The sequence below is a fragment of the Rhinopithecus roxellana genome, chromosome 2, assembly GCF_007565055.1.
Source record: "Rhinopithecus roxellana isolate Shanxi Qingling chromosome 2, ASM756505v1, whole genome shotgun sequence".
In the NCBI taxonomy this organism is placed as follows: Eukaryota; Metazoa; Chordata; class Mammalia; order Primates; family Cercopithecidae; genus Rhinopithecus; species Rhinopithecus roxellana.
This window is the reverse complement of record NC_044550.1, coordinates 129,013,611-129,036,167: the sequence shown is the minus strand read 5'-3', so window position 1 is coordinate 129,036,167 and position 22,557 is coordinate 129,013,611. Positions and strand designations below refer to the sequence as shown.

The window sequence follows — 22,557 nt, the reverse complement described above, 5'->3', positions numbered from 1 at the left end:
CAGCTCGCAGCTCAGAAAGAGACTCCTTTCTTCTGCTTGAGGACAGGATAGGGGAGAGTAAAGGGGACTTTGTCTTGCAACTTGGATATCAGCTTAGCCACAGTAGAATAGGGCATCAGGCAGAGTCCTGTCCTAAGGCCCCCATTCCAGGCCCTAGCTTCCAGACAACATTTTTAGACCTATCTTCGACCAAAAGGGAACCCACTGCCTTGAAGAAAAGGACCCAGTCCTGGCAAGATTAGTTACCAGCTGACTAAAGAGCCCTTGGGCCCTGAATTATCAGCAGCAGTACTCAGGCAGTACTTGTTGTGAGCCTTCGGTGAGACTCTGAAATGTGCTGGCTTCAGGTATGACTGAGCACATTCCCAGCTGTGATGGCTACAGGGAGAAACTCCTGCTTGAGAACAGGAGAGGGAAGGGTAAAATGGATTTTGTCTTGCAGCTTAGGTACCAGGCTCGGCCACAGCAGGGTAGAACATCAAGTGAACTCTTGGGGTCCCTAATTCTAAGCCCTGGCTCTTGGATGACATTTTTGGATGTGCCCTGAGTCAGAGGCAAGCCCACTGTCCCGAAATGAGAGTCCCAGGCCTGGCAGCATTCACCACAGGCTGACTGAAGAACCCTTGGGCCTTGAGTGAACTCTTGTGGTATGGTAGTACTTGTCATGGACCTGGGGTTGTAGTGATCATGAGGAGAGACCACTACCATTCTTCCATTACCTGTTTGTGGGAAGCAGAAGAGTGAGAAGAACTTTGACTTGTGGCTTGGGTGCCAATACTGCAGAAATTCAAAGGATCATTAGAGGCTACTATGAGCAACTATATACCAATAAATTGGAAAACGTATGAGAGATGAATATATTCCTAGAAATATACAACCTACTAAGATTGAACCATGAAGAAATCCAAAATCTGAACAGAACAATAACAAGTAATGCTATTTAAGTAATAATTAAAAGTCTTTCAGCGGGGGGAAAAAAAAGCCTGTACCCAATGGTTTCACTGCTGAACTTTGCCAAATATTTAAAGAACTAGTACCAACTCTGCTTAAACTATTCCAAAAAATAGAGGAGGAGGGAATACATCCAAATTCATTCTATGAAGCCAGTATTACCCTGATACCAAAGCTAGACAAAGACACATCAGAAAAAGAAAACTACAAGCCAATCTCCTTGATGAACATTGACGTAAAAGTCCTCAAGAAAATACCAGCAAACTGAATTCAACAACACATTGAAAGGTCATTCATCATGACCATTTAGGATATGGGTTTTTTGTTTGTTTGTTTGTTTGTTTGTTTGTTTGTTTGTTTTCTTGAGATGGTTTCGCTCCTATCGCCCAGGCTGAAGTGCAGTGGCATGATCTTGGCTCACTGCAGCCTCTGCCTCCCAGGTTCAAGCAATTCTCATGCCTCAGCCTTCTAAGTAGCTGGGATTACAGGAGCCCACCAACATTCCCAGTTAATTTTTGTATTTTTAGTAGAGACAGGTTTTTACCATGTTGGCCAGGCTGGTCCTGAGCTCCCGACCTCAGGTGATCCACTCACCTCGGCCTCCCAAAGTGGTGGCATGACAGGCATGAGCCACTGCTCCTGGTGACCATTTAGGATTTACAGGAGTGATGCAAAGATGATATAACATATGGAAATCAATCAATGTGATACATCATATCAACAGAACGAAGGACAAAAAGCATAGGATCATTTCAGTTGATGCATTTGAAAAAATTCAACATCCCTTCCTGAAAAAAAATCCCTCAAAAAACTGGGTAAGAAGGAACATACCTCAGCAAAGTAAAAGCCATTTTTGACAGACCCACAGTTAGTATCAAACTAAACGGGGAAAAACAGAAAGCCTTATCTCTAAGATCCGGAACATGACAAGGATACCCACTGTCACCACTGTTATTCAACATAGTAATAGAAGTCCTAGCTGAAGCAGTCATAAAAGAGAAAGAAATAAAGGGCATCCAAATTGGAAATGAAGAATTCAAATTATTCTTGATTGCAAATGATATGATCTTATATTTGGATCTTATATTTGGAAAAACCTAAAAACTCCACCAAAAAGCTATAGAACTGATAAACAAATTCAGTAAAGTTGCAAGATACAAAATCAATATACAAAAATCAGTAGCATTTCTATATGCCAACAACAAAAAATCTGAAAGAGAAACCAAGAAAGTAATCTCATTTACAAAAACCACAAATAAAATAAAATACCTGGAAATTAACTTAACCAAAGAAGTGAAAGGTCTCTGTGATAAAAACCATAAAACACTGATGAAACAAATTAAAGAGGACATAAAAAATGGAAAGATAGTCCATGTTCATGGATTGGAAGAATCAATATTGTTAAACTTTCCATACTATGTGTATTAGGCCATTCTTGCATTGTTATAAAGAAATACTAGATACTACATAATTTATAAAGAGGTTTATTTGGCTCATGGTTCTACAGGCTTTACAGGAAGCCTAGAGTCTGCTTGGTTTCTAGGCAGGCCTCGTGAAGCTTACAATCATGGCAGAAGGTGAAGGAGGAGCAAGAACATCACATGGCAAAAGCAGCAATAAGAGAGAAAGAGAGAGTTGCAGGTAGGCACCATGACTAGATCTCCTGTGAACTCAGAGTGAGAGATGGCTCAAGTCATTCGTGAAGGAGCTGCCCCCATGATCCAAACACCTCCCACCAGACCCTACCTCCAACACTAGGGATTACATCTCAACATGAGGTTTGGGTGGGGAAAAATATCCAAACTATATCATTCTGCTCTGCCCCTTCCCAAATCTCACGTCTTTCTCACATTTCAAAATACAATAGCCCTTCTCAATAGCTCCGCCAAAGTCTTCACTCATTCCAGCACTGACTCAAAAGTCCCAGGGCCCAAATTCAAAGCCTTATCCTAAATCAAAATATGTTCCTTCTACCTATGAGCCTGTAAAATCAAAAGAAGGTATTTACTTCAAAGATACAACGGCTGTACAGGCATTGGGTAAACATTCCTATTTCAAAAGGAAGAAATTGGCTAAAAGAAAGGGGCTACAGGCCCCATGCAAGCCCAAAACCCAGCAGGGCAGTCATTAAATCTTAAAGCTCCAAAATAATCTCCTTTGACTACATATCCTGCATCCATGGCACACTGGTACAGGGGTGGGCTCCTAAGGCCTTGGGCAGTTCTGCACCTGTGGCTTTCCAGGATTCAGTCCCCATGGCTACTTTCACAGGTTGTTGAGTGCCAACAGCTTTTCCAAGCAAAGGGTGTAAGCTGCCAGTGGATCTACCATTCTGGAGTCTGGAGTGCAGAAGCCTACTTCTCACAGCTCCATGAAGCAGTGACCACTGGGGACTCTGTGCGGCATGCCAGCCCCATGTTTCCCCTCTGTACTGCTCTGACAGATGTCCTTTGTGGGGGCTCCACCCCTGCAGCATGCTGCTGCCTGGGCACCCAGGCTTTCTCATACATCCTCTGAAATCTAGGCAGAAGCTACCAAGCCTCATGCACTTTTGCTCTCTGTGCACCTTCAGGCTTAACCTCATATAGAAGCCAACAGGCTTACAGCTTCCATTCTCCAAAGTGGCAGCCTGAGCTGTACATGGGCTTCTTTGCGCCATGGCTAAAGGTAGAGTGGCCTGGATGCAGGGAGCAGTGTTCCAAGGCTGCAAAAGGCAGTGGGGACCTGGGCCTGGCCCATAAAACCATTCAGTCCTCCTGGCCTTAAGGCCTGTGATGGGAGGGGCTGCCTGGGAGATCTCTGAAATGCCTTCAAGGCATTTTTCCCATTGTCTTAGTTATTAGCTCTTTGCTCCCTTTTGGTTATACAAATTTCTTTAGCAATTCAGCCTGCTTTTTCCCCTACTGAAAAAGCTTTTTGTTTCTTTACTACATAGGTAGGCTGCAAATTTTCCACACTTTTATCCTCTGCTTCCCTTTTAACTATAAGTTTCAACTTTAAGGTATTTCTTTGCTCCTGTATCTGAGCTCAGGCTGTTAGAAGCAGCCAGCCTATGTCTTGAACACTTTGTTGCTTAGAAATTTCTTTCATCAGGTACCCTAAATTTTCACTCTCAAGTTCCAACTTCAACACATCCTTAGGGCATGAACAGAATGCAGCCAAGCTCTTTTCTAACATATGACAAGGGTGAACCTTTGCTCCTGTTCCCAATTAGTTACACATTTCCATTTGAGATCTCATCAGCCTGGCCTTCACGATCCATATCACTATCAGAAATTTGGTCACAATCACTTAACCAATTTCTAAGAAGTTTCAAACTTTCCCTCATCTTCCTGCCTTCTTTTGAGCTCTCCAAACTCTTCCAACCTCTGACTATTACCCTGTTCCAAAGCTGCTTCCACATTTTCAGGTATCTTTATAGCAATGCTGAACTTCTAGTACCAATTTTCTGTGTGAGGCCATTCTTGTGTTGCTATAAAGAAATATCTGAGACTGGGTAATTTATAAAGAAAAGAGGTTTAATTGACTCATGGTTCTGCAGCCTTTACAGGAACCATGGTGAAGACATCTGCTCAGCTTCTATGAAGGCCCCAAGAAGCTTACAGTCACAATGAAAAGCAAAAGGGGAGCAGGCACATCACATGGTAAAGAAGGAGCAAGAGAAAGAGTAGGGGAAGAGGTATTGTTACACTTTTAAATGACTAGATCTCATGTGAATGCAGAGCAAGAGTTCATTTGTCACTAAGGAGATGACCCAAACCAATCACTAGGGATCTGCTCCCATGATCCAAACACTTCCCATCAGGCCCCACCTCCAACAATGGGGATTACATCTCAACATGCAGGGACAAATATCCAAACTATATCACTATGTAAAGCAATCTATAGATTAAATATAATCCCTACTAAAATACCAATGACGTTCTTCACAGAAATAGGAAAAAAGTCCTAAACTTCATATGGAACCACAAAAGACTCAGAATAGCCAAAGCTATCCTGAGCAAAAAGAACTAGAGGAATCACTTTACCTGACTTCAAATTATACTACAGAGCTATAATAGCCAAAACAGAATGGTACTAGCATAAAAACAGACACATAGGTCAAGGGAACAGAAGAGAAAACTGAGAAAAGAACTCATACATCTACAGTGAATTCATTTTCAACAAAGGTTTCAAGAACATACACTAGGGAAAGGACAGTCTTTTCAATGAATGGTGCTGAAAAAACTGGATATTCATGTGCAGAAGAATGAGATTAGACCCCAATCTCTTGCCATATATAAAAATCAAGTCAAAATGAATAAAGACTTAAACCTATGACTTCAAACTATGAAACTACTAGAAGAAAACACTGGGGAAACTTTCCAGTACACTGGACTGCACAAAATTTCTTATGTGATATTGCATGAACACAGACAACCAAAGCAAAAATGGACAAATGGGATTAAAGTTAAAAGCTTCTGCAAAGCAAAGAAAAGTAAAGAGACAACCCACAGAACGGGAGAAAATATTTGCAAAATATCTATACGATAAGGGATTAATAACCAGAATATATAAAATGCTCAAACAACTCTATAGAAAAAAAGACTAGTAATCTGATTTAAAAATGGACAAAAGATCTGAATAAACATATCTCAAAAGAAGACATACAAATGACAAACAGGTATATGAAAAGGTGCTCAACATCACTATCAGATAAATGCAAATCAAAACTACAATGAGATACCGTCTCACCCAAATTAAAATCTCTTATATCCAAAAGACAGACAATAACAAATGCTAGCAAGGATGTCAAGAAAAGGGGATCCTCACCCACTATTGGTGAGAATTCAAATTAGTATGACTATTAGGGAGAACAATTTGGAGGCTTCTCAAAAAACTAAAAGTAGACCTACTATATGACCCAGCAATCCCACTGCTAGGTATATACCTAAAAGAAAGGAAACCAGTATATAGAAGAGATATCTGCACTCCCATGTTTGTTGCAGCACTATTCACAGTAGCCAAGATTTGGAAGCAACCTAAGTGTCCATGAAAAGATGAATGGATAAAGAAACATATACACAATGGAGTATGATTCAGCCTTAAAAAAGAATGAGAGCCTGTCGTTTGCAACAACATGGATGAAAGAAGACGTCATTGCGTTACATGAAATAAGCCAGGCACAGAAATACAAACTTCTTATGTTCTCACTTATTTGTGGGAGCTGAAAATTAAAACAATTGAAGTCATGGTGATAGAAAGTAGAGCAATGGTTGCCCGTGTCTGCGAAGGGTAGTGTTGGGGAAAGCAGGGTTGGTTAATTGGTACAGAAATATAGTTAGATAGAATGAATAAGATCTAGTATTTGACAGCACAAGAGAGTGACTAGAGTCAACAATAATTTGTTGTATGTTTAAAAATAACTAAAAGAGTATAACTGGTTTGTAACACAAAGAAAGGATAAATGTTTGGGGTGACGGATACCCCATTTACCTGATGTGATTATTATGCATTGTATGTCTGTATCAAAATATTTTAGGTACCCCATACATATATACACCTGCTATGTACCCACAAAAATAAAAGAATAGAAATAGCAAATGACTTCATTTTTAAAATGAATGCAATATCTAACAGACGAGTGTCGAATTCTTCAATGCAATCAAGTTCACAAATTCACTCACCTAAGCAGCCTGATTGGCCACTAAATAGAAAACAAACAAACAAGAAATCACAAATAGAAGAAGTTGAAAAGGTAGCTAACATGTTCATCCATGTTAAATGCCCCGCTGTAATTAATTTTAAAATTAACCTTCCACATATTCATCAGGCATCAGGCAGGTTTGATTGTCTGAATTTTCCTCTGGAAATTGACTGCAATCTGTGTGTTCAGGCCACTGTAGGCCCACAATCCCAAGAACAGACTCACAGCGTTCTTTGGAATGCTCACACAATGCTCTAGATGAACAAGAAAAACAAAACATTAGAAACAGAATTAGCTCTATCTGAGACAGACGTCATGAATTTATGTCAAGTTTTAAATTCTGTGTGTGTGGCATGTATAGTGGATGTGTGGATATAAAAGATGCACATATATATGATAGGTATTTGGGAAACCAAAATAAGTAATATCTCTGTAAAGAGTATACATTCCAGCATCACACTTTCACCAGAAGAAATTTTATTGCAGAAATAGGTCTAAAGATGTTTCCAGGACACAGATTCCCTTCTCCACATTTCCTTTCTCATTCTCTCTTGTGTCTTTGAAGCAGACACATTCTCCAACCTTTTGTTCCAAACAGGGAAGTCTCCAACATCACTTTGGATAGTTTGCCACCAAAGTCATTGAATCTATTCATCAACCTCATCCTCAAAGATCTCCCCCTCTGCAGACCAGCCCTGTGAGCCATCTCATGTGCCACCCTAGCTTGTCTAAGGCATTGCCTCCCTTACTTCAGCTTCCATCAATATTTTTGAAAAACTTAGGACTCCTCCCAAACCCACTTATGTTGAGCTCGAGTCAGTTAAAGTGTTTGTTTTTTCTTTTAAAGAAATGATATACTAACTATTGTATCATGCACTTTCAGGGGTGTTATGTCTTTTGTCCCCAGAAAATTTTTAGGTTAAGGTATCAGCGTGCCTCACAGAAGATTTCTTTACTTCTGTTTTTACTTCTTATGGAAAAAATTATGATTTTTGTCTCAATATAGTACTAAGAAATTAGTTACATAGTTTAAAAAAAAAAAATCTAACCAAAGTAAGTTCCCAGGCCAATACTCTCTTAATAGACTCAAATGCATGCTTACGTCTCAAAAGTTTCAAACTTTGTACGTTAATTCAACCAAGTTCTCATTTTTAAGGTAAAATGGGAGACAGATCTTCCAGAAAGGCCAGCTCCAGTCTTGCCCAAAACTGGTAGAGAAAGTGTAACAATCAAATGAGGAAGTTTCAGAGAAAATTCTTTCTAGGTTTCAGTCTGGACAAAGCTCAGCATAACTCTAGGAATTTGGGGTAAAGATAAAGCCGTGGTATTCCTATGTTAGATCAGGAAAGATGGAAAGTTCAATAGTTGATAACTGTCTGTTGAACTAACTAGCTTTGTTGCAAATTTATAAAAACTGTATGTAACTCAATTGTGGCTGCTATTTTAAATTAGTCATATTTATACAGAACACTATAGTGCCTGACTCTACCACTTCCTATTTTTTTCCGTAAAATGGAAATTACAATATGCAGCAGCTCAACTCCAGGGGGCGCTGTTCTTATCATAGTGCTTGTAGTGCTCAACCGTAAGCAGCACCTCTGATGACACACACCTCACTCAAAAGGTTATTTTGAGTACACTCGTAATGATCCTCAAGTATTTAGCCCATTGTAAGGACTCGATAATGTTAGATTTTTCAGTCTCATAGCTAAAATATTCAATGTTAAAATTAATAAACAGACCTAGCAAAACCAGGCAAAAGCAACTACGTATCACTTTATGAGTTTATTAGCATATTATTCAAAAATTTCTTATAAACAAATATCAAAATATAAAATTCACAGTGATAGACGCTGAAAATGAAAGATGTATGGGTGAACCTGAAGAAAAGAAATAAAGTTATCTAAAAGAAATTTACCAAAATTTTGATTGAACAACACTTCATGATCATGCTTGTCTTAGGCATTTTAATATGGAACTTAAGCCCTGAAATTATAAATTATATCTGGATATAAATTCACATTTACATTTACAGCAGAAAGTGGTGCTTTAGGGAAATTTTTATCTACATATGAAAAGAAAGTCAAATGCCAGAAATTGTTAAGCACTATTAATAGGAAATTATTCACTATCACTGACCTTGCTTAGCAAAAGTGAAGTAAGATTTAGAAACAGCTTTTTAACATAAAATTGGTAGATGTTTTATTAGAGATACTTTTAAAAGTACTTAGCAGAAATTTTCAGAATTATTTCTACACCAGCTAATATTTACTTTTATTTTCTCTATTGGTATAATTTGTTCAGTCCCCCAAGTGATTTTGAAATTTTATTATTTCCTGTCCTGTCTCTATAGATGCCCTTACTTTGTCATCCATTTGGTATTCAGCATATAATTTATTGTTTTCTCTTCTGTCCACTATATTAACAGTACTGCTTTAAAAAAAAAAAAAAAAACTCTGTATGACTTCTGATCCCAACATATGGTTTCTGCAGTTGCTACTCACATTTAGGCCAGCACATTTGTATACCCACCCCTTGAGGGAAAACAGCACTGAAGAGAGTAGTAACTCACTTCTGAGAGTCATCTTGTATATGCAAACCCTCTAATTACAATGCCTAACACATGGCACAGCAAAGGGACAGACTGCCAAGAAGCTATTGTGTTCCTGTGCTATCATCATAGCTATTGTCCATTCAGGGATCACTACAATGAATCAGAAGCCCTTTACATTCATTTGATCTCAAAACAATACAACCAACAACCATTACTATCCTTTATTGTACATGTAAAGGAACTGAGGCTGAGAGAGACTCAGGAATCTGTCTAAGGGCTACCCAGAGAAGGGTCAAGATTTTAACTCAAATATGGACTCTGGAACAATAGTCTTGACACCAGAATATCACTCATATTCAAAGTCCAAGCTGCACTCTTGAAATAGTGCATCTTATTTCATTCAAACAGGCAGAGAAATGTCAGCAATGTCCATCCCTGTCCAATCTGTGAGGCTGGCGCAATGTCTTGTGTCATATCTCTAACAAGTGCTGTCAGAGTGCAGCGTTTTAAATACATCAATGTTGCCAGAAAAAGAGGCAGATATATTCCTTTTCTACTAACATAGTTTTTTAAAAAATACTTTTTAATACAACAGAATGAAATACCTCTGAATTTATTTGACTAAAACATAAACTATCATCAAAGGATGTTCATACCTCTCTTGTTTGGTACTTTGTTAATGAATTCTGACTCAAATATTCATTTTACAACTTATACTTCTTTGTCTTACTTGTTAAATATGAGGTATTTGTTAAATGCAGAGCTCCTCAGGGAAATTTACTTTGTCTAAATTCAACTAAGTCTTCACCCCTTGGTTTTCTCTGAGGCAAAATAAGGGACTGGGGGAGATCCCATCATATTACCTGCAAGGGGGGATACTCTGGCCTGTATTCACATCACACTTTGGTACCAAAATGGTGCAAGCAAAGAACATGAGGTATTTATAACAGTTGGTTTGAACAAGTGCAGGGAAAAGAGAAGACTCCCAGCTGATGGATGCTTCCTTTTGAGTCCTGTGGCCAAGGTAATTTGGATAACTTGTACTGTTGTAGGGCAAATTCATGCAGAGTTCCAATGTAATTGGTTCACATTGACCTAACAAAGAAACATACACACAAATATTTTTAAATTGAACATATAAAAACAACTTCTGTAAGTTTTACAAACTTGAAGTCTATTTTATTCTTTCTTTATTTAGAGTAGCTAAGACTAGAATGCCAGTAGTATACAACATTTTTTATGGGTATTGAAAATAAGTAAGTTGATTAGTGAAGTGCCCTGGCAACTAAGATTCATTTCTGCATATGTAGTTGCTAACACTGTGATGATATCATGCTTTAGAAAGTCCTTCCTTATTTTTGCCCTTGGCTCATCTTATATAAAGATGACTCTCTTTCATCATTCCTTTTATTGACTCCAATTCATCTTCTTCTTCTGATTTACTCATTACTACTAAAATAGGATAGCCCCATCATGTTCACTGTCACTAAACTAATTAATGAATTTGACTAAATAGGCAATTAGATAACTTCTGTCTATATGTTTTATTGTTGATCAATGTGCTTAAATATAAGGCTACAAGATTTCAGGGCAAGAGGAGGCTCAGATCTGTTGGATACTTCTTGCTAATGAGACAATATCCAAATCCCTTAGCTTGAAATCTGAGGCTATTTTATACTTCAACTCTAGCCTGACTTTTCAGCTTCATTGCCTGTGATTATCCAATCAACAGTATCTCTGCTGTAATAAAATCTATTCCCTTATGACACCAGATATTTTAAGAATCGCATATCTTTATGCACTGTTTGCTCCTCTCTTAACTCCTTTTTTATAATATGCTCATAATTATGTCCCCAAAGGTGGTCATGGTTCTAGCTGCCAGGTGCATACAGCACCTGCTGCCTGGATTAACCCTTTCCCATCTTCCCCACCAAGCTAATTCCTCTGTGGTCTGGAAGACTCAGCACAAATACCTCTTCCAGGAAACCTTCCTAGCCAACCACTCTTCCCATTACTACTTGCAGAATGAGTCTCTTCTGAGTGCAATAGCATCGTAGGCACATACCCACCATATGCTCATTGCATTCTGCCATATTCTTTATTTACTTACTTGCCTCCCCCACAGAATCCTGAGATTTTTGTGAAATGAGACTTTATCTCTTGATCTCAAAGTCTACACCTAGCACAGTGCCAGAATGAAGGGACGAAAATGTATCACGGACTATCCTAGGCACTGTAACTGTAAGAGTAATGAGAAATATTGTCTCTGCCACTGAGAAACTCCACAATCTCGATAGGAAAAAGGACGCATGTGCTGGTAGCTATAGTAGAATGTGAACAGGCTAGGACAGAGTTTGCATGAACTGAACATTTGTGTATCCCCCATTCATATGCTGAAACTCTAACCTGCAATGTGATAGTATTTGGAGGTGGGGCCTTTGGGAGGTGATGAGGTTTTGATGAGGTCTAGATGAGGGTGGCATTTATATGGGATTAAAGTCCTTATAAGAAGGAGAAGAGACTAAAGCTCTCACTCTCAGCCATGTGAGGAAATGCAAGAGTGCAACTGTCTGCAAACCAGGAAGCAGCCTGTTACCAGAGACCAAGTCTGCCAGCATCCTGATCCTGCACTTCTAGCCTTCAGAACTGTGAGAAATAAATGTTTGTTGTTTAAGCCACCCAATCCATGACATTTTATTGTAGCAGCCTGAACATACTAAGACAGACATATTGAACAAAATGGTAGAAATCCAAAGGGAAAAGGTAGAGCAAGAGTGACCTGGGAAGCCCTCTGATATGGTCTGACTGTGTCCCACCCAAATCTCATCTTGAATTATAGCTCCCATAATCCCCACGTGTTGTGGGAGGCACCCAGTGGGAGATCACTGTATCTTGGGGGCAGTTTCCCCCATACTGTTCTCATGGAAGTGAATAAGTCTCACAAAACCTGATGATTTTATAAGCGGTCTCCCCTTTCACTTGGCTCTCATTCTTCTCTTATCTGCCACCATGTGAGACGTGGCTTTTACCTTCCACCATGATTGTGAGGCCTCCCTAGCCATGTGGGACTAAGTCCATTAAACCTCTTTCTTTTGTAAATTGCCCAGTCTCGGGTACGTCTTTATCAGCAGTGTGAAAACAGACTAACACTCCCGCCAAGGATAAATGTGGTTTGTGCAGCTTTGGGAGAATATAGCTGAGAGGCTCCCAGCTCTCTCTCTGTTTGCAGTAGATGTGCCACATTCCCTGAGGGGAGAGGCAAGCAAGTAAGCGTCCTGGTAAAATTCGCCCAGGCAGACCAAAGACACCATGCCTTACTGAGAGTGATTATTCAAATTAAATTTAATTATTTGACTAAGAAGTGGTATCCGTGCAAATAGATTTGCAATAAGGACTGGGCTGAAATACTAAAACATCTCCAGGACGACTTCTTAATTTAAAGAATCTGAGGGTATCACAGATATTATATTTATAAGGAGGCTGACATTGGCTGGATAAGAAAAAAAGATGGGAGGGGGCGGAGCAAGATGGCCGAATAGGAACAGCTCCAGTCTCCAACTCCCAGCGTGAGCGACACAGAAGACCGGTGATTTCTGCATTTTCAACTGAGGTACTGAGGTCATCTCACTAGGGAGTGCCAGACAATCGGTGCTGGTCAGCTGCTGCAGCCTGACCAGCGAGAGCTGAAGCAGGGTGAGGCATCGCCTCACCTGGAAAGCGCAAGGGGGAAGGGAATCCCTTTTCTTAGCCAGGGGAACTGAGACATACAACACCTGGAAAATCGGGTAACTCCCACCCCAATACTGCGCTTTAAACAGACAGGCACACCAGGAGAATATATCCCACACCTGGCCGGGAGGGTCCCACGCCCACAGAGCCTCCCTCACTGCTAACACAGCAATCTGCGGCGATCTAACCGCAAGGCAGCAGCGAGGCTGGGGGAGGGGTGCCCGCCATTGCTGAGGCTTAAGTAGGTAAACAAAGCCTCTGGGAAGCTCCAACTGCGTGGAGCTCACAGCAGCTCAAGGAATCCTGCCTGTCTCTGTAGTCTCCACCTCTGGGGACAGCGCACAGCTGAAGACCAACAGGGGAAGTAGCAGGAGCCGGTGCAGACACGAACGACTCTGTCTGACAGCTTTGGGGAGAGCCGTGGATCTCCCAACGCGGAGGTTGAGATCTGAGAACGGACAGACTGCCTGCTCAGGTGTGTCCCTGACCCCTGAGTAGCCTAGCAGGGAGAAATCCCCCACTAGGGGCAGTCTGACACCCCACACCTCACACGGTGGAGTACACCCCTGAGAGGAAACTTCCAAAGGAAGAATCAGACAGGTACACTCGCTGTTCAGCAATATTCTATCTTCGGCAACCTCTGCTGCTGATACCCAGGCAAACAGGGTCTGAAGTGGACCTCAAGCAATCTCCAACAGACCAACAGACAGTACTTCTGACTGTCAGAAGGAAAACTATCAAACAGGAAGGACACCTATACCAAAACCCCATCAGTACGTCACCACCATCAAAGACCAGAGACAGATAAAACCACAAAGATGGGGAAGAAGCAGGGCAGAAAAGCTGGAAATTCAAAAAATAAGAGTGCATCTCCTCCTGCAAAGGAGCGCAGCCCATCGCCAGCAACGGATCAAAGCTGGTCAGAGAATGACTTTGACGAGAGGAGAGAAGAAGGCTTCAGTCCATCAAACTTCTCAGAGCTAAAGGAGGAATTACGTACCCAGCGCAAAGAAACTAAAAATCTTGAAAAAAGAGTGGAAGAATTGACAGCTAGACTCATTAATGCAGAGAAGATCATAAACGAAATGACAGAGATGAAAACCATGACACGAGAAATACGTGACAAATGCACAAGCTTCAGTAACCGACTCGATCAACTGGAAGAAAGAGTATCAGCGATTGAGGATCAAATGAATGAAATGAAGCGAGAAGAAAAACCAAAAGAAAAAAGAAGAAAAAGAAATGAGCAAAGCCTGCAAGAAGTATGGGATTACGTAAAAAGACCAAATCTACGTCTGATTGGGGTGCCTGAAAGTGAGGGTGAAAATGGAACCAAGTTGGAAAACACTCTTCAGGATATCATCCAGGAGAACTTCCCCAACCTAGTAGGGCAGGCCAACATTCAAATTCAGGAAATACAGAGAACGCCACAAAGATACTCCTCCAGAAGAGCAATTCCAAGACACATAATTGCCAGATTCACCAAAGTTGAAATGAAGGAAAAAATCTTAAGGGCAGCCAGAGAGAAAGGTCGGGTTACCCACAAAGGGAAGCCCATCAGACTAACAGCAGATCTCTCGGCAGAACTCTACAAGCCAGAAGAGAGTGGGGGCCAATATTCAACATTCTTAAAGAAAAGAATTTTCAACCCAGAATTTCATATCCAGCCAAACTAAGTTTCATAAGTGAAGGAGAAATAAAATCCTTTACAGATCAGCAAATGCTTAGAGATTTTGTCACCACCAGGCCTGCCTTACAAGAGACCCTGAAGGAAGCCCTAAACATGGAAAGGAACAACCGGTACCAGCCATTGCAAAAACATGCCAAAATGTAAAGACCATCGAGGCTAGGAAGAAACTGCATCGACTAACGAGCAAAATAACCAGTTAATATCATAATGGCAGGATCAAGTTCACACATAACAATATTAACCTTAAATGTTAATGGACTAAATGCTCCAATTAAAAGACACAGACTGGCAAACTGGATAAAGAGTCAAGACCCATCAGTCTGCTGTATTCAGGAGACCCATCTCACATGCAGAGACATACATAGGCTCAAAATAAAGGGATGGAGGAAGATCTACCAAGCAAATGGAGAACGAAAAAAAGCAGGGGTTGCAATCCTTGTCTCTGATAAAACAGACTTTAAACCATCAAAGATCAAAAGAGACAAAGAAGGCCATTACATAATGGTAAAGGGATCAATTCAACAGGAAGAGCTAACTCTCCTAAATATATATGAACCCAATACAGGAGCACCCAGATTCATAAAGCAAGTCCTTAGAGACATACAAAGAGACTTAGACTCCCATACAATAATAATGGGAGACTTCAACACTCCACTGTCAACATTAGACAGATCAACGAGACAGAAAGTTAACAAGGATATCCAGGAATTGAACTCATCTCTGCACCAAGCGGACCCAATAGACATCTATAGAACTCTCCACCCCAAATCAACAGAATATACATTCTTCTCAGCACCACATCGCACTTATTCCAAAATTGACCACATAATTGGAAGTAAAGCACTCCTCAGCAAATGTAAAAGAACAGAAATTATAACAAACTGTCTCTCAGACCACAGTGCAATCAAACTAGAACTCAGGACTAAGAAACTCAATCAAAACCGCTCAACTACATGGAAACTGAACAACCTGCTCCTGAATGACTACTGGGTACATAACGAAATGAAAGCGGAAATAAAGATGTTCTTTGAAACCAATGAGAACAAAGATACAACATACCAGAATCTCTGGGACACATTTAAAGCAGTGTGTAGAGGGAAATTTATAGCACTAAATGCCCACAAGAGAAAGCAGGAAAGATCTAAAATTGACACTCTAACATCACAATTAAAAGAACTAGAGAGGCAAGAGCAAACACATTCAAAAGCTAGCAGAAGGCAAGAAATAACTAAGATCAGAGCCGAACTGAAGGAGATAGAGACACAAAAAACCCTCCAAAAAATCAATGAATCCAGGAGTTGGTTTTTTGAAAAGATCAACAAAATTGACAGACCGCTAGCAAGGCTAATAAAGAAGCAAAGAGAGAGGAATCAAATAGATGCAATAAAAAATGATAAAGGGGATATCACCACTGACCCCACAGAAATACAAACTACCATCAGAGAATACTATAAACGCCTCTACGCAAATCAACTAGAAAATCTAGAAGAAATGGATAATTTCCTGGACACTTACACTCTCCCAAGGCTAAACCAGGAAGAAGTTGAATCCCTGAATAGACCAATAGCAGGCTCTGAAATTGAGGCAACAATTAATAGCCTACCCACCAAAAAAAGTCCAGGACCAGATGGATTCACAGCTGAATTCTACCAGAGGTACAAGGAGGAGCTGGTACCATTCCTTCTGAAACTATTCCAATCAATAGAAAAAGAGGGAATCCTCCCTAACTCATTTTATGAGGCCAACATCATCCTGATACCAAAGCCTGGCAGAGACACAACAAAAAAAGAGAATTTTAGACCAATATCCCTGATGAACATTGATGCAAAAATTCTCAATAAAATACTGGCAAACCGGATTCAGCAGCACATCAAAAAGCTTATCCACCATGATCAAGTGGGCTTCATCCCTGGGATGCAAGGCTGGTTCAACATTCGCAAATCAATAAACGTAATCCAGCATATAAACAGAACCAAAGACAAGAACCACATGATTGTCTCAATAGATGCAGAAAAGGCTTTTGACAAAATTCAACAGTCCTTCATGCTAAAAACGCTCAATAAATTCGGTATTGATGGAACGTACCTCAAAATAATGAGCTATTTATGACAAACCCACAGCTAATATCATACTGAATGGGCAAAAACTGGAAAAATTCCCTTTGAAAACTGGCACAAGACAGGGATGCCCTCTCTCACCACTCCTATTCAACATAGTGTTGGAAGTTCTGGCTAGGGCAATCAGGCAAGAGAAAGAAATCAAGGGTATCCAGTTAGGAAAAGAAGAGGTCAAATTGTCCCTGTTTGCAGATGACATGATTGTATATTTAGAAAACCCCATCGTCTCAGCCCAAAATCTCCTTAAGCTGATAAGCAACTTCAGCAAAGTCTCAGGATACAAAATTAATGTGCAAAAATCACAAGCATTCTTATACACCAGTAACAGACAAACAGAGAGCCAAATCAGGAATGAACTTCCATTCACAATTGCTTCAAAGAGAATAAAATACCTAGGAATCCAGCTTACAAGGGATGTAAAGGACCTCTTCAAGGAGAACTACAAACCACTGCTCAGTGAAATCAAAGAGGACACAAACAAATGGAAGAACATACCATGCTCATGGATAGGAAGAATCAATATCGTGAAAATGGCCATACTGCCCAAGGTTATTTATAGATTCAATGCCATCCCCATCAAGCTACCAATGAGTTTCTTCACAGAATTGGAAAAAACTGCTTTAAAGTTCATATGGAACCAAAAAAGAGCCCGCATTGCCAAGACAATCCTAAGTCAAAAGGACAAAGCTGGAGGCGTCACGCTACCTGACTTCAAACTATACTGGAAGGCTACAGTAACCAAAACAGCATGGTACTGGTACCAAAACAGAGATATAGACCAATGGAACAGAACAGAGTCCTCAGAAATAATACCACACATCTACAGCCATCTGATCTTTGACAAACCTGAGAGAAACAAGAAATGGGGAAAGGATTCCCTATTTAATCAATGGTGCTGGGAAAATTGGCTAGCCATAAGTAGAAAGCTGAAACTGGATCCTTTCCTTACCCCTTATACGAAGATTAATTCAAGATGGATTAGAGACTTAAATGTTAGACCTAATACCATAAAAACCCTAGAAGAAAATCTAGGTAGTACCATTCAGGATATAGGCATGGGCAAGGACTTCATGTCTAAAACACCAAAAGCAACGGCAGCAAAAGCCAAAATTGACAAATGGGATCTAATTAAACTAAAGAGCTTTTGCACAGCAAAAGAAACTACCATCAGAGTGAACAGGCAACCTACAGAATGGGAGAAAATTTTTGCAACCTACTCATCTGACAAAGGGCTAATATCCAGAATCTACAAAGAACTCAAACAAATATACGAGAAAAAAACAAACAACCCCATCAAAAAGTGGGGAAAGGATATGAACAGACATTTCTCAAAAGAAGATATTCATACAGCCAACAGACACATGAAAAAATGCTCATCATCACTCGCCATCAGAGAAATGCAAATCAAAACCACAATGAGATACCATCTCACACCAGTTAGAATGGCAATCATTAAGAAGTCAGGAAACAACAGGTGTTGGAGAGGATGTGGAGAAATAGGAACACTTTTACACTGTTGGTGGGATTGTAAACTAGTTCAACCATTATGGAAAACAGTATGGCAATTCCTCAAGGATCTAGAACTAGATGTACTATATGACCCAGCCATCCCACTACTGGGTATATACCCAAAGGATTATAAATTATTCTACTACAAAGACACATGCACACGTATGTTTATTGCGGCACTATTCACAATAGCAAAGACTTGGAATCAACCCAAATGTCCATCTGTGACAGACTGGATTAAGAAAATGTGGCACATATACACCATGGAATACTATGCAGCCATAAAAAAGGATGAGTTTGCATCCTTTGTAGGGACATGGATGCAGCTGGAAACCATCATTCTTAGCAAACTATCACAAGAAGAGAAAACCAAACACCGCATGTTCTCACTCATAGGTGGGAACTGAACAATGAGATCACTTGGACCCGGGAAGGGGAACATCACGCACTGGGGCCTATCATGGGGAGGGGGGAGGAGGGAGGGATTGCATTGGGGAGTTATACATGATATAAGTGATGAATTGATGGGTGCTGACAAGTTGATGGGTGCAGCACATCAACATGGCATAAGTATACATATGTAACAAACCTGCACGTTATGCACATGTACCCTAGAACTTAAAGTATAAAAAAAAAAAAAAAAAAAATCACAAGTATTCTTATACACCAGTAACAGACAAGCAGAGAGCCAAATCAGGAATGAACTTCCATTCACAATTGCTTCAAAGAGAATAAAATACCTAGGAATCCAGCTTACAAGGGATGTAAAGGACCTCTTCAAGGAGAACTACAAACCACTGCTCAGTGAAGTCAAAGAGGACACAAACAAATGGAAGAACATACCATGCTCATGGATAGGAAGAATCAATATCGTGAAAATGGCCATACTGCCCAAGATTATTTATAGATTCAATGCCATCCCCATCAAGCTACCAATGAGTTTCTTCACAGAATTGGAAAAAACTGCTTTAAAGTTCATATGGAACCAAAAAAGAGCCCGCATTGCCAAGACAATCCTAAGTCAAAAGGACAAAGCTGGAGGCGTCACGCTACCTGACTTCAAACTATACTGGAAGGCTACAGTAACCAAAACAGCATGGTACTGGTACCAAAACAGAGATATAGACCAATGGAACAGAACAGAGTCCTCAGAAATAATACCACACATCTACAGCCATCTGATCTTTGAATCAACCCAAATGTCCATCTGTGACAGACTGGATTAAGAAAATGTGGCACATATACACCATGGAATACTATGCAGCCATAAAAAAGGATGAGTTTGCGTCCTTTGTAGGGACATGGATGCAGCTGGAAACCATCATTCTTAGCAAACTATCACAAGAAGAGAAAACCAAACACCGCATGTTCTCACTCATAGGTGGGAACTGAACAATGAGATCACTTGGACTCGGGAAGGGGAACATCACACACTGGGGCCTATCATGGGGAGGGGGGAGGAGGGAGGGATTGCCTTGGGGAGTTATACATGATATAAATGATGAATTGATGGGTGCTGACGAGTTGATGGGTGCAGCACACCAACATGGCATAAGTATACATATGTAACAAACCTGCACGTTATGCACATGTACCCTAGAACTTAAAGTATAATAAAAAATAAAAATAAAAATAAAAAAAAAAGAAAAGAAAAAAAGACGGATGAAGTGTCATATGACTCTCAGTTTCCTGAAGAAGACACAACACTGCAAGGTTGACACAACCTTGAGGATGAGTCAGAGTGGAGAGAAGAGTAGACAGAAGAGGTTTGGGGTTGGTCGGTTCACTTTATCCTTTCCTGTGATTTGTGAGGGAGGGGTTGGACATTATGGACTAAATGTTTGTGTTCCCTCAAAATTCATATGTTGAAATCCTAACTTCCAATGTGGTGGTATTAGGAGGTGGAGCCTTTGGGAGGTGATTCAGTTATAAGTACAGCCCCCAAGAATGGGATTAGTGCCCTTATAAAAGGGACCACAGGGATCTCTCTCACCCTCTTTTCATAGTGTGAGAATACAGTGAAAAGTTGGCCATCTGTTGCCAAGAAGAGGGTCCTCACCAGAACCTGACCATGCTAGCAACCTCATCTCAGACTTCCAGCCTCCAGAACTGTGAGAAATAAATGTCTGTTGTTTATAAGCAATAATGATTTGTTATAGCAGTCTGAACTAAGACAAGAAGTAACATTTAAATATTTTGTTACAAGATTTTAAAATGCATGTTTTTCATAATGATAAAAACACTACAAAGATGCAGAAAGAAAAAGTTCAACATCTTTCCACTCCCCTTTCTGTCACCTTCCCTGCAAGCCAACAGAAGGTTCCATACCTTCCCCTTGCTCAAGTTTATCCGTACAACGCCTTTGTGTTTACTTTTGCCAAAGCAGAAGCATACCATTCCTATCACCCTTCAATTTGCTTTTGTTGCTTATTTGTCATGACCATCTTACAAGTCAGCACATGCAGCTCTAACTCTATGCTTTTTTCCTGATATCTTTAATACACTTAAAATTTTATACAGTTGGTACACTTACAGATATTTTTGATGCAGTCCTTTCTTTCCTTGGGCATACCCTCCCTTTCTTTCTTTCTCTATCACCCCATCAAGGTTTAACTTTTTATTGATGTATTTCATTGAAGATGATTCATAGAACACATCACATAAATAATTTTTCTCTTTCTTATATGTGGAGAATGTATCACTTTTGATTTGGGTTAAGATACAATTTTAAGTGTTTAGGAACCAAGGAAGAGGAAAGGATTAAGGAATGATCATACATTATTCTGGAGATCTGTATTGAATGCGGTAAGGTTTATTGGATCTTGAGTTTTATTCCTTCAAAGGCATTCTTCACAGAATGCTAAGCAAGATAAACTCTCAATATACCTGTCAACCCCAAATTCTATGATTTATGATATCAATAACCTTTTTTATCTTAAGCATTAGGCTAACGTTTGAGCCTGATTTACAATCGCCACTAGAGGGAGATCACATCACAAACGTGAGGATATTTTAAGGCGGCAGAACTGTGTTTCTGATGCAAGTTTGATGTAGTACCCAGTACAGTGTCCTGAACACAAATGAGGTCTAATGAAGATCTGTCAAAAAAAAAAAAAAAAAAAAAAAAAAATCCTGATGGAATCTCAATGATATTCCACCTCTAAAAGTCTGAAACAAGATTCATTCAATTCGACCTAAAGATGGGATTAACTCAATGGTGTTATATCCTTATGATGTGATACTCTGAAGTTACTAGAAATCATGTATTAAACGATGGTCATTTACATGAAAAATATGACTTTTCTACATCTAGCAGCATATATAATCATGTTCAAAAATTCATCTTTGCCTCAAACTCTAAATGCCTCTTTAACATTATTATTTTTAATAGTTTGATATTATTTTAAGGTGAACATCCTCATAACTACCTCCCAGGTCAAGAAACTGAACTCAGGCAGATACCACAGAAACCTTCCACATATCTCATCTTATCTCAACTGTCTCATTTTCCCACAAAGTAACTAGTGAGTTTTATCGTTATCACTTCTTTGTTCTTCTTTACGTTTTTTTGGTTGTTGTTGTTGTTGTTGTTTGTTTTTTTTGTGTTTTTTTTTTTTTTTGAGATGGAGTCTCGCTGTGTTGTCCAGGCTGGAGTGCAGTGGCACAATCTTGGCTCGCTGTAAGCTCCACCTCCCGGGTTCGTGCCATTCTCCCACCTCAGCCTCCCAAGTAGCTGGGACTACAGGTGCCCGCCACCACACCCGGCTAATTTTTTTGTATTTTTAGTAGAGATGGGGTTTCACTATGTTATCCAGAATGGTCTCGATCTCCTGACCTCGTGATCCACCCGCCTCGGCCTCCCAAAGTGCTGAGATTACAGGCGTGAGCCACGGCGCCTGGCCTTCTTTATAATTTTATTACCTAAGTGTGTACCACCCCTGGATATTGTAATTGAGGCTTGCCCATTTTTTGAAATTTGTCCTGTCTTTTAAGTCTCTGATAGTCTTTGGGTTCCTCCTCCATTCCTTTGTTTTTCTTTATAATTTGACTATGGAAGAACCCAGACATTTGACTTGTAAGCTGTATACCAGCTTCTGAATCTTGCTTATAGCACACTCCTGGTGAAGTTAAACATGTTCCCCATCCTCTCTCTTTCCAAACCCTGGCAGCTGAATCAACAGGAATGGACTGGGCTTCATTCCACTGGCAAGACTAGAGGTGGCTGAGCTGTTCTTTCACCAGAGGCCACATCATTTTGATTTCCCTCTTTTTGTGATGTTAGCAGCTGTAGATGCTCCATGTCTTCACTCATTAATGTAAT

General features: G+C 40.1%; 1 protein-coding gene across 4 annotated transcripts in view; it reads right to left on the bottom strand.

Moving 5' to 3' along the window:
* The window catches only part of CORIN (corin, serine peptidase), a 272,512-nt gene that overhangs the window by 59,725 nt on the left and 190,230 nt on the right, over positions 1-22,557 (bottom strand). For all 4 annotated transcript variants that reach the window (XM_030919664.1, XM_030919673.1, XM_030919678.1 and 1 more), the window contains 2 exons: positions 10,055-10,286; positions 6,746-6,891 (listed from right to left, as the gene is read on the bottom strand). In XM_030919664.1, coding sequence (XP_030775524.1) covers positions 6,746-6,891; positions 10,055-10,286 — 378 coding nt within the window. The remainder of the gene's footprint in view (positions 1-6,745; positions 6,892-10,054; positions 10,287-22,557) is intronic.